Source organism: Myotis lucifugus, unplaced genomic scaffold, assembly GCF_000147115.1.
Source record: "Myotis lucifugus unplaced genomic scaffold, Myoluc2.0 scaffold_413, whole genome shotgun sequence".
In the NCBI taxonomy this organism is placed as follows: Eukaryota; Metazoa; Chordata; class Mammalia; order Chiroptera; family Vespertilionidae; genus Myotis; species Myotis lucifugus.
Window position 1 is genome coordinate 525,311 of NW_005871461.1, and position 11,753 is coordinate 537,063.

General features: G+C 62.4%; 2 protein-coding genes across 2 annotated transcripts in view; one reads left to right on the forward strand and one right to left on the reverse strand.

Moving 5' to 3' along the window:
• The window catches only part of PICK1 (protein interacting with PRKCA 1), a 15,303-nt gene extending 8,097 nt beyond the window's left edge, over positions 1-7,206 (forward strand). The window contains exons 6-13 of the mRNA XM_023743778.1: positions 38-88; positions 2,415-2,468; positions 2,898-2,960; positions 3,523-3,656; positions 3,971-4,063; positions 4,743-4,793; positions 5,777-5,921; positions 6,381-7,206. Of these exons, the coding sequence (XP_023599546.1) occupies positions 38-88; positions 2,415-2,468; positions 2,898-2,960; positions 3,523-3,656; positions 3,971-4,063; positions 4,743-4,793; positions 5,777-5,921; positions 6,381-6,652 (863 nt within the window). The 3' untranslated portion in view covers positions 6,653-7,206. The remainder of the gene's footprint in view (positions 1-37; positions 89-2,414; positions 2,469-2,897; positions 2,961-3,522; positions 3,657-3,970; positions 4,064-4,742; positions 4,794-5,776; positions 5,922-6,380) is intronic.
• Positions 7,207-8,756: 1,550 nt separating this feature from the next.
• The window catches only part of SLC16A8 (solute carrier family 16 member 8), a 4,427-nt gene continuing 1,430 nt past the window's right edge, over positions 8,757-11,753 (reverse strand). Inside the window, exons 3-4 of the mRNA XM_023743779.1 lie at positions 11,237-11,748; positions 8,757-9,198 (exon numbers count right to left, since the gene is read on the reverse strand). Of these exons, the coding sequence (XP_023599547.1) occupies positions 8,876-9,198; positions 11,237-11,748 (835 nt within the window). The 3' untranslated portion in view covers positions 8,757-8,875. The remainder of the gene's footprint in view (positions 9,199-11,236; positions 11,749-11,753) is intronic.

Consider the following 11,753-nt stretch of genomic DNA (forward strand, 5'->3'; position numbering starts at 1 on the left):
CCCTGGCCTGAGCCGGGCCATCCTGTGCAATGGTGAGTCCCTCCCTCACACCAGCTCCCTGGGCTGAGCCGGGCCATCCTGTGCAATGGTGAGTCCCTCCCTCACACCAGCTCCAGCTCGGTCCGGGCCCAGGCTCCCAGGGGCAGCGGCATCGTGGCTGCCACCCAGCCACTGTGGGTCCCTCGGGCCTGGCCTCTACCCCTGGGGCTGATAGTCGCCTCTCTATCCCCGGAGGCGCTCCAGCTCCCAAAGAGCGTCCCCGGTGGTCAGGTGAGGACGCACAGGCGCAGCTCCCGTGAGGAGACAGCACAGCGGGGAGGTGCCTCTTCCGGTTCCCGGTTCCCGAGCTGTTACCCCCGCCACTGCCCAGCTGCTCTCACAGAACCAGGGCTCAGCGCCGCCCCTGCCCCTTGTGCCCCCCTCACCCCCTTGCTCTAGCACGCCTACTGCTCCCGCACCGCCCTCCCCGCCCGGCCTTCTCCAGGAGGTGGCGCTGCTGCCCTGTCTCAGCCGGCGCTGCGGGCCCTGCCTGGGCTGGAGGCGGCTGCCTGGAGGGAGAACGCCATGTACACGCACATTCACACCCACACGCGTGTGCACACGCTCCCCCCAGGGTGGCCAGCGAGGCACTTGGACCTGTTCCTCCGTCATCCGCCTGAGTTTATAAACAGCAGCAGCTCTGCTGGCCGTGGTGGATATAAATACCTATAGGAACGGTGGGCTCAGCTGGGCGCGCTGGCCTTCATTGGCTGGGCGTGGGGGTGGGGTCTGAGCCTGTTCCAAGTGGCGTTCAGAGTGGAGGCTGCTATTTCCGGCCTCTCGGTGTCTATAAATCCCCGTTACTGTAGTTACCAGGCGTCGAGATGGAATTAGAACTGATTGTTGTGTTTTTCCCCCTGAACCTTGCAATTTCCCGGCCTGAAATAGTGTTTCTAAAATTGAAGCTGTCATGATGTCCCATGACCCAGCTAAAAGCAACAGCAGGCTTACGTGCTCCTTTCCCGCCAGGCTGGCCTGGGGCCAAGGCTCTGGGGAGCCAGCCAGGGGCCAGCGCCTCGTGAAGACCTCCAGGCTGCCCCCTCCGTCCCCCTGAGCCCAGCCTTCCTCCCCTGAAGTCTCCCACAGCCGCCTTCCCTGTCCAGAGAAAGGCCGGGCGGCCCCTGCTGCTCCCTCCAGGCCAGCACAGGGGCAGGCAGAGTACACCAGCTCGGACAGCCCCCCTGTGCCTTTGACCAGTGGCTTTACCTCTCTGTCCCCCGTTGTTTTTGTAATGAAATGAGGGAAGTATAAAAAGGGGGGATGAGGGAAGTAGTCCCTGCCCCAAAGGCGCATGTGGAAGGAGGACTGAGGGGTGCAGGGAGCCTTGCTCACAGCAGAGTAACTCAGGAAGGCCCGACCCTGCCTGGGGGCCTGGAGGGGCGGGCTGAGGGGGGCAGCAAGCCACCGACAGGGCCCCTGGTCTGCAGTTGCTGCTGGCGCTGGGGGGAGGGGGGGTGTGCAGGCCTCATCCTATCGGAGTGGAGGGTGGCACCCATGGCTAGAGAAAGCCCCACACGGTACCGCTCCTCACTGCCCTGCCCTGAGCTTGTCTGGTAGCTCCCTGCCCGTCCCTCTCTAATCTGAAAGGCTGCTCAGCCCTGGCAATCCACAGCCCCCATTTCCAGCTCCTGGAATGAGGCAGCTGCCCCCTTCCCACCCCTCCCCTTGCAGCCCTGTCACTGCCAGGCAGCGGCTGGCCATTGTCTGCTCCTCCACTAGACTGTGAGCCTCAAGGGCATGACTCAGATCTCATTCACCCAGTCATTCCTGCAGCCTAGCCTGGTGTCTGCACACAGTAGGTGCTGGATAAACACAAAGGTGAAGCTCAAGGCCCCATCTAACGGGAGCTCTCCCTCAGCCCTAGCGCTTCCAGAATTCCTCCTGCTCCCCAGATCGCTCCCCCTCTGAGCTGTCACGTTTGCTCGGTGCTGGGAGCCACATGGAGCCTGGTTACACCGATTGTCGGTCCACTGGTCTCTCCCACTTGTCCCCGACGGCCTTCCTCCTTGGCCGTGGGCAGTGCAGCCCGTGTTAGCAGGATGGGCGCCGTGGCTGCTAGGCTGGCCTTGGGGGACGCCGACCGTCTCTCACATGCCTTTTGGAAGCACCTGTGTTATCACCCATCTGCCCCTTCCATGTGCCCTGGCCTTCTGGGCGGGGGCTTGTCTTAGGAGTGTTTGGGGGGCCAGCCCTGCCTCTCATCTGGGTGTTCTGAGCTGTTTAACACCTCTGAACCCAGCTGACCCTGAGGTGCCAAATCTCCCCCAAGGACCCCGTTCTGTGCCGATCCTGCTTGTCCTCCGGGTTGCCTCTGCCCTCCCCCCATTGCTCGCTGAGACCCCTGACCCCCACCCCCTTCTCTCTGATCCCCACAGATGGGCTTGTCAAGAGACTGGAGGAGCTGGAGCGGACGGCTGAGCTCTATAAAGGTGGGCAGCGCTGGCCGGAGTCCCAGAGGCCTGCTCCAAAGACGGTGGCGGGGGTGGGGGGTAGGAATGCCAGCCGGAAAGTTCTAGGACCGTGGCCATTAACAATTCTTTTTAAAAAGTCTTAAGACACTTTCTGGTTATAAAAGTAGTATATACACATAAGCATTCAAGTGAAAGCGCGTGTAAACGTAGCGAAGGCCCCCAGAACGGCATGCTCTCCAGAGAGAAAGCCCATAGGAGGCGCGCCCACTCCTGCCCTGTCCTGGCTCCGTCAACAGGGGCATCTCGTGCTGGGTCTGGGGGGGGGCTGTGGGAAAAGTGGGTGCACTCAGGAGCAGTGCAGGCCTCGGTGGGGTGGACTGGAGGCCATGTCCTGGGCCAGGGTCGCCCCCGTCACATGCCCCCCCCCTCGTGTGGCCTCTCCCACAGGGATGACAGAGCACACCAAGACCCTCCTGCGGGCCTTCTATGAGCTGTCGCAGACGCACCGGGGTAAGGTGCCCCCAAACGAGCTGCATGACCGCAGGCAAACCCCTGCCCCCCTCTGGGCTCAGTGTCCCCATAAGTGAAGGTGTGGCTGCTGTCCCTGGTCCTCATGCCCGTGCTCAGGCAGACATCACAGCACCGGCCAGGGCCAGCTCTAGCGGCACGTCCAGGTGCTGGAAGGAGCAACGCTGGGGGCACCTTGACCAGCTGCTGGTCCCTGTGGGCACGGTCACCTGTCCGAGCCCCATCGGTCCGTCTGTGCTGATGAAAAAAGTCAGCTGCCCTATTTGGTCAGACAGTTAATTAACTCACCCCTAATGCCTTGGCAGGGCCAGACCGGATGGTCTCCCGGGCCTTATATGGCCTGCAGGCTGGACGTTCCCCATCCCTACTTTAGGGGTGTAGACCAGCTCCCTCGGGGTGTAGACACGCCTTTCTTGGGGTGTAGGCCCCGTGCAGACCTTGGCCCCCAGCCTGCCATGCCCCTCCTTGCCCCTCCCCCACAAATCCCTGGCTTCTCCATTAAGGGCCAGGTCAGGGCAGCCTTCAGGGCACACTTGTCTTGCAGCCTTTGGAGACGTGTTCTCTGTGATTGGCGTGCGGGAGCCCCAGCCGGCTGCGAGCGAGGCTTTTGTGAAGTTTGCGGACGCCCACCGCAGCATCGAGAAGTTTGGCATCCGGCTGCTGAAAACCATCAAGCCGGTAGGTCACGTGGGCGCCTGTGTGAGGGCAGAGCAGGGGGGTGGGTCATGCAGTTGGCGTCGAGCACCGTGGCCTCGGCCAAGGTTGACCTCCAGGTGGTTTGTGGCCCTCGCTCCCCCGTGGAGTCTCAGCTGCCCTGGCCTGGCCTGGCTTCTCATCCTTGAAATGGACAAGACGATCTAGCAGCGCCCGGTGGCTCTGACATTCTGAGTCACCGGAAGGCTGGCGCGTCAGTGCCATTCTCTGTCGCCCTGGCCACTCTGACCCCTGCCTGTGGGGGCCTCAGCATCGGCCCACTCTCCCCTTCCTTCCAGATGCTGACGGATCTGAACACGTACCTCAACAAAGCCATCCCAGACACCCGCCTCACCATCAAGAAGTACCTGGACGTGAAGTTTGAGTACCTGGTGAGTGGTCTGCAGCCTCCGGGGAGGGCGGGGCTGGAGCCTGTCGAGTGTGATGCAGGAGGTGGACAGGGCCTGGGGAGGGGCTGGGACCTTGGCAGGGCCCTCACTCTGGACCTCTGGCTCTTTGGTCACTTTTAATAATGGGTTAGACGAGGTCCGTGTTTATAAAGTGGTTACCAAGGGGTGTTAATGGTGTTATGTTTAATGGTGACTCTGTGGTCCTGCGGAGTCGAGGGAAAAGGCTGCATTAAGCGAGCGGGTTCCTCCGTTACGGGAGCCTCTGGCAGGCCATGAGCAGCGTGAGTCTGCGGGTCTCCCCAGCTGCTTCGCACGGAACCTTCCCCAGAGCATCCCGTGGGACCTGAGTTTGGTAAATAGTGGGCTGCCTCTCAGGCCCTTCCCACCCTCCCAGATGGGTGCCCTCCCCTGTGCTGCCATCAGGGACCACCCCGCAAGGCTCAGCCTGCGTGAGGGGCTGCATCCCTGTCCCCCGAAGCACTGCTGCCAGCTTCCCTGGTGCCCAGCCTGTCCCAGCCAGGAGCCTGCAGGCCCAGGAGCCTGGCAGAGCTGCTCCCCTGGGTGGCCTAGGGGCAGTGTGGCATGTGGCACTGGGGACGTCGGGGTGGGCATCCAGGAGGTGCGGCCACTCTGACAGCCTGGCTTCACCTGTCCTACGCAGTCATATTGCCTGAAGGTGAAGGAGATGGACGACGAGGAATACAGCTGCATTGTGAGTGTCACGGGGTCGGGGTGCCCAGCCTTCCCTGCCTGCCTCACAGAGCCCCAAGAATGCCCTGGGTCTGTCAGGACACCGGGTGGGTCAGGCCAGCCTGGGAGAGGCCTGGGGGCTTGGCCGGGCTCTTATTCCTGGAGACGTGGGGCTACCCCCCACCCCGGGCCCTCTGGCAGGCTTGCTGTGGGACCGTCCCCTGTGCCCACTCCCCGCCCCCCTCCCTGCCCTGACTGTGTGAGGTTCTTGCAGGGAAAAGGGGGCTTTCTACACTCCTGAGAGGCCTTTTTTATTTTTTAAATCTGTAATAACTTTTAAAAATATATTTTATTGATTTTTTACAGAGAGGAAGGGAGAAGGAATAGAGCAGGGGTCCTCAAACTACGGCCTGTGGGCCACATGCAAATACAAATACTGTATTTGTTCCCGTTTTGTTTTTTTACTTCAAAATAAGATATGTGCAGTGTGCATAGGAATTTGTTCATAGTTTTTTTTTAAACTATAGTCCGGCCCTCCAACGGTCTGAGGGACAGTGAACTGGCCCCCTGTTTAAAAAGTTTGAGGACCCCTGGAATAGAGAGTTAGAAACATTGATGAGAGAAATATCGATCAGCTGCCTCCTGCACACCCCCTACTGGGGATGTGCCCACAACCAAGGTACATGCCCTTGACCGGAATCGAACCTGGGACCCTTTAGTCCGCAGGCCGATGCTCTTTCCACTGAGCCAAACCGGTTAGGGCTGAATCTGTAATATTTTTGATACCAGGATCTATCTTATAACTAAGTGTTCATTTATTTAACGAGGCAAGGGTTTGTTTTGTTTCTCATGAAGCTGTAACTAAGTGCTTCTCAAAATCCCTGGCATCTCAGAAGTGAGGAGCCCTGGTAGCTTTGAAAGGTGCCATGTGGTGCCCCCTGCCCCGTCTGCCCCAGAGCAGATCCCGCCCCACCCAGGTCCCTGATGTGCCCCTCCCCACCCCAGGCCCTCGGGGAGCCCCTGTACCGGGTCAGCACAGGCAACTACGAATACCGCCTGATCCTGCGCTGCCGCCAGGAGGCCCGCGCCCGCTTCTCCCAGATGCGCAAGGACGTGCTGGAGAAGATGGAGCTGCTGGACCAGAAGCATGGTGAGGGGCCTGGTGGGGATCGGGGGCCCAAGGGTCATGTCCTCCCTCAGCCAGTCCACACACCATCCTCGTTGTGGTGAGTGGATACCATCTTCTCCCCATTTCAGAGCTGGGAAAACTGAGGCCCAGAAGGGAACATTTTAACGTGACGTCCCAGGGCCAGGCCCTGCCATGCAGTGCTTTGTCAGACCCAAGAGGGAGAGCTGGCAGGGGCACACCCACCTCCCAGAGCCTGGACTGGGTGGGACTGGACTCCCTGGGGTGCAGTCCACACCCACCCGCCCTGGCAGGGCTCCTCTGTTCCCTCAGTGGGAGCCTGAGACCTGGGTACTGTGCAGGCCCAGGAGGTGCACGATGGGAAGCCCAGGGCAGGGAGCGGGCCCAGGCAGGCTTGGAGGGCCCAGTCCACAAGGCAGGCAGCCGGCCCACTGGTGCCTCGCCACCCGCTCTCCTGCCCAGTCCAGGACATCGTGTTCCAGCTGCAGCGCTTCGTGTCCACCATGTCCAAGTACTACAACGACTGCTACGCCGTGCTGCGTGACGCTGACGTCTTCCCCATCGAGGTGGACCTGGCCCACACCACGCTGGCCTACGGCCCCGGCCAGGACGAGTTCACTGACGGGGAGGACGAGGAGGAAGACGACGAGGACACGGCAGCCAGGGAGCCGTCCAGGGATGCGCGAGGGGCTGCCGGGCCCCTGGACAAGGGTGGGAGCTGGTGTGACTCCTGAGTGCGCCCGCTGTGGGGTGCGGATTTGGGGGGTAGGGTGAGTGGGAGGACGAGAGCGTGGGAGCGGGGGCTGGGCCGCCACGCAACAGGGTGGCGCATAAAGGCCTGCTGGCTTGGGGCGCCTGCCTCCCTGCTCCTCTGTCCTTGCACAGCGAACCTGGGCCCCCCAGGCCAGGCCACAGGCTGCGACCTCGGGCCTGGACACTGGGCCCCCCCTCCTTCCCATCGCCCCAGCCAGGAGAGCTCGGTCTCTGGACCTGATCCAGGAAGGCGAGAGGGCAGAAGGGAAGAGGGGTGGGCAGTGGCAGGCGGTCCAGGGCCCATTCCTGTGGGCACCTCCGTTGGAGTGGGGGCTGGGGGTGGACAGCCGAGGCCGGGCCCATGTCTCGAGCACACCTCGCCTCCCCAGGCTGGCCCAGCCCCGTCACACGCACACCTCGGCGGCCTTTATTTATTTTATTCCCCAGCTCAGCCACTTCCCGGGGGAGGGCTGGGCGCTGGGCCTGTACTGAATAAACAAATCCAGATGGAGCCAGGCTCTGCAGCGGCCTTAGACCTGCCTCTCTCCGCTCCCCTCTTATCGCCTGATCGCGAGGCGGGTGGGCAACAAGGGTGACGGCCCTTCCCTTCATGGGCCTCACGTGCCTTGTCCTCACAGCAGTACTGCCGGCAGCACCGCGGTCCCTGTTCACAGAGGGGACTCCTGCTGAGGCCACACTGGACAGACAGTGGGATCGACGCAGCTCTGTTCTGTCCAAAAGACGGTTCCCCTGCCTGCTAGGCTCGCTGGTGTGTGGCGCCCGTCACACCCGCCCTCACCTTGATCCTTCAGGGCTCTGCCTCGAACTCAACCTTTGTTTGGGGATGGGCAGGACAGACGCTCGGTCAGGAGGCCCTGAGGCCCCAAACAGGAGCACGTTCAGGGTGCCGGGCCACTCCAGGTGCTCCCTTCTGAGGCCCTGGGAGGAGCCCAGAGGAGATGCGCAGAGCACCCTGTGTCTTTGTTGGGGGGCGGGGGGCGGTAGAAACGGGGTGGCCATGTGTCCTGCCTCACCTGGACAGCCAGTGCCCATGCGGTGCCAGTATGGTTACTGATAGCGGCCCTGTCCCTGTCAGAGTGCCCCTGCAGGACAGTGACCCACGGGGTGGAGACCTGCAGGGGGTTGCCAGCAGGTTGGGAGCAGGAGGGAGGGACGGGCTGTCACCAGGTCCATGTGGGTCCCTAGAGCTGTCAGACGGCACCACCTTTGAAGGGGCAGCCAGCGAGGCCAAGGGCACAAACGAACTGGCAGCCTGGGGTTCAGTCGGCCTCTGTGATGCTGGGTTCCCCCTAACTTCCCTGTGCCTTGGTTTCCCTCTCTGTGATACGGCTAATGCTGGCACCTGCCTTGTTGGGCTGTTCAGAGGACTAGATGAGTCCAGTTAAGGGTTTGGGACGGGGCCTGGCACAGTCTGCTCTCTGTGTTTGTTAAAATGAGAGGGAACCATTGTTCTTGGGGGTGGAGGTGGGGAAACCGCAGGTGCAGGAGACCTCCCGGGACGCCCATTCGGGAAGCAGGCGCCAGGGGCAGCCCTCAGGGGCAGCCCTTTGGTGCCCGCAGGGACCTGTGTCCGAGACAAAGGCCCCAGGACACCCGAGTTTGCATCCTAGAGAGAGGGGCCCTCTCAAAGGGGAGGGGAAGACGCCTGGCAGGAGGCAGCAGGGTAGTGCTGGCCCCACGCCCCAGGCGACCACAGGATGGGTCGCTGCCAGCCTCAGCGCCAGGCCTCACCCCGTCCTTGACGCTGCTCTTTCTCAGAGGTTCTGGGTCCCCCTCCACAAGCAGCCCCCACGCTCCAGTGGCAGGTGCTGCCAGTGGGCAGGGCTGGGGCTGGTGGGAGCCCAGGGCCAGGCCCACCCCAGGCCTCAGTCTGGGAACACCTTCCCCCATCTCTGTCCCATCCTACCCGCCCCTCCCCAGGTCGAAGCCAGAGCCACAGCCACAGCGGAGGCGCAGGAACAGAACCTGTCTTTCCGCTGAGCTTTATGAACTTGAGTTTCACAGCGCTCAGGCCCATTTGGGCTCAAAAGCTTCACTGAGCAGGGGCAGGGCCGGCCATGGCTCGCGGGGCAGACAGGGAGGAAGCTTGCACCTGATCCCCAGGGTGACCACCCTGAGCAGCCTCTCTCGGCCAGGGAAGCCCTGTGTCTGCAGTCACTAGCTCTCCACCCCACGCCTCTGCGCTACACAGACTCCGGGTCCAGCCCTGGCTCTGGCTCTGGTTCTGCCTCCACCTCGGGTTCTGAGGGCCCAGCCCCAGGGCTGAGCAACTCCAGAGCCTCAGGGACACCGGGCTCCGGGGTGGGCAGGGGCTCGGAGTCCCCTTCGGCCTCAGCGTCCTCCGAGTCGCTGGCCCCGCCCTCGGTGCCGGGGCGGGGCGGGGCGTCCTGAGCGCGGCGCAGGCAGCAGTTGGTGGCCACAGCCATGAAGAGCCCGGCCAGGACCACCTCGGAGCCCGCCAGGTAGAAGATGACCTCGTAGCTCTTCAGCGCGTCCACCAGGTGGCCTGGGGTGGGGAAGGGGGGTTAAGGACAAGCGGGGGCCCCACCCTGCACCCCCAGTCTTGATTCCCATTTTACAGAATCAAAACCCCACACAAGTTCTGCCATTTGAGACCTTAAAAATGCCACTTGACTTCCCTGGGCGTCAAGTTCTTCAGTGACATGGTGAGGCAGCACTTTATAGTTTCCAAGGCACCCCCTCCACCCGCAGATGCAAACCCCACATGTGCCCTGCGAGGTACGCAGCTGGGAGATTCGGGGTAGGAGTGGGAAGGAAGGGGCTCGGCTCAGCCGCTCTCCCGGGGCCCCCCAACTCTTGCTCTTTCCACCAACCTTCAGGGGCCAGTCTCAGCTCTCCACTGGCCCCGCCCCCGCCCCACCCCCTGGCCGCCTCTGCTCCTCCTGGGACCCAACACTGAGCTCAGCAGGGCTGGGACCTGGGACAGGGTCTGTGGGTTGGTCACTCCTGTTCCCTTCTCTGCATTATCCAAGTTTTCCATCACAGGCACATGTTACTGTCATTCTCGGGAAAACCTTTTCATTGCAAATACTTTCCCCTAAAGTGTGGTTCCTCCGTGGGCTCCTCCCTCTCCGGGACATTCTTGTGGCTGTCCACACCGGCCTGTGACCCCTGGGTCTGCATCTCTGTGACCTTGCAAGTGCCCCAGTGACCCCTGAGCCAGCTGTGCCCCCTGAGCCCCCTGAGCCCCTCTGAGTCCCTCTGAGCAGTACTCCACCAAACTTGTCTTCCTGGTCCCTGTCCCACCCATACACAGCCCACGTGACTTCTCTGCCTATTAGGTTATGGTATGGTTATGGTTAAAGGTTAGGGTTAGAGTTATGGCTTGGGTTAGAGTTATGGTTTAGGGTTAGGGTTATAGCTTAGGATTAGGGTTATGGCTTAGGGTTAGGGTTGTGGCTTAGGGTTAGGGTTATGGTTTAGGGCTATGTTATAGTTTAGGATTAGGGTTAGGGTTAGGAACTACACAGGAAAATGGCAGCTGGTTCTCTAAGCCTGGTTGAGGGGGGAGGGCTGGTTTTTTGGCCTTTGGTAGTAAGCTTGGGGTCCTCCATACATGGTTTCAAAGGCTTTGCGGTTCCCACTGGGTCAGGTGAGGTGACCAGTCTTGCTGAGGGCACTCAGCTAGCCCAGCCCTGGAAGCATGGGCAGCTCACCCCATCTCAGTGCACGCTGGGCGCCAGCAAAGGCGACCTCTCCCTGCCATGGGTCCCTTCCTGCAGCTGACAGCTCCCTCCGCCTCACAGCCAGGCTTCCTGCTGTTTAGGGGTCACCCAACCACCCAGGAAGATACGAATGTCCTTCTCACACCTTCCCGGCCCTAGCTCCTGCCTTCCTCGTGCAGGAACACTGCCCCCTGCGAGTCTACCCTGTGCCCTCTGTGGGGTCTGCCCTGCCTTGTGGGGCTGCCTTCATGCCAGCGCCTGCAGGAAGCCCTCCTGGACCACCTCCTCAGGACGATTTCCTAAAAGGTGATGAGTGTCGAGTGCCCAGCAGGCAGTGTGCACAGGGGAAGAACCCGGCGCCCCTCCTTCTCCACGTGAGCACCCTGAGCACCCCCACTCCGCTCCTGGCCCCAGGACTGGTTCTCCAAAGACACGGCCCCTGTTCCAGTCACTCAGGGGCTGGGCCACTAAAGCACTCAGAGCAAGTGTTTCAAAGGCCAGGCATTTAGTGCCGGGCAGGGCTGCACTGTAATTCTGGGACTGAAGCTGGTACTAGGCCTCTGTGCCTCCGTTTCCCCAGCGACAGAAGGAGAATGCGCATTTGTTCTCTGTGCCCGCTGCCGGAGATGACCCGGTGAGCCGGCGGCTACCAATGTTGGTGCTTCCTGGTACTTTTCCGTCCCCACCCAGAGCTGGTGGTGCCGGCTTGGAGGAGGGCTAGTAAGCCACGGGGAGGGGAGCCCACCCACCAGGCTGTCTCCTCTGACGGGTCATCCCTCTAAGTTCCATTTTACAGGCAGGGGGCTTCCTGCGGGCTCAGGGGCCCTCGGCGGCGCCACCCCCTCCTGAAGGGCGCACCCGCAGAAGGCGGTCCGATGAGGACAGCCACGGCCTCGATGAGCAGCACCAGGCCCAGCGCGCTGGGGAAGCGGGGCGCGCCCACGGCCGCCATGAGCACCTCGAACTGCAGCGCCCCCACCATGCCGTAGGAGAGGCCGAACGCCACGCAGAAGGCGACCAGGGCGCCGTAGGAGCGCGCGCGCGCGCTGCTCAGGTCGGTGAGCCCGTTGGCCAGCAGGGCCAGGCTGAACAGGTCGGCCACGTGCGGCCGCAGGCGCGCCAGGCCGGCCAGGGCCCCGCACGCCGGCCGCGCCACGATGTCCACGAAGCCCACGATGGAGAGCAGGAAGGCGGCGTCCGCGTCGGGCACGCCCGCGTCCTTGGCGTAGTTCACCAGCAGGATGGCGGGCACGAAGAGCCCCAGCGCCATCAGGAACTTGGTGACGGCGTACACGGCGAAGGCGCGGTCGGCGCACACGGCCACGTCCAGCAGGCGGCGGCGGGCCGGGCCGGCGGGCGCGGCGCTCGGGCTCAG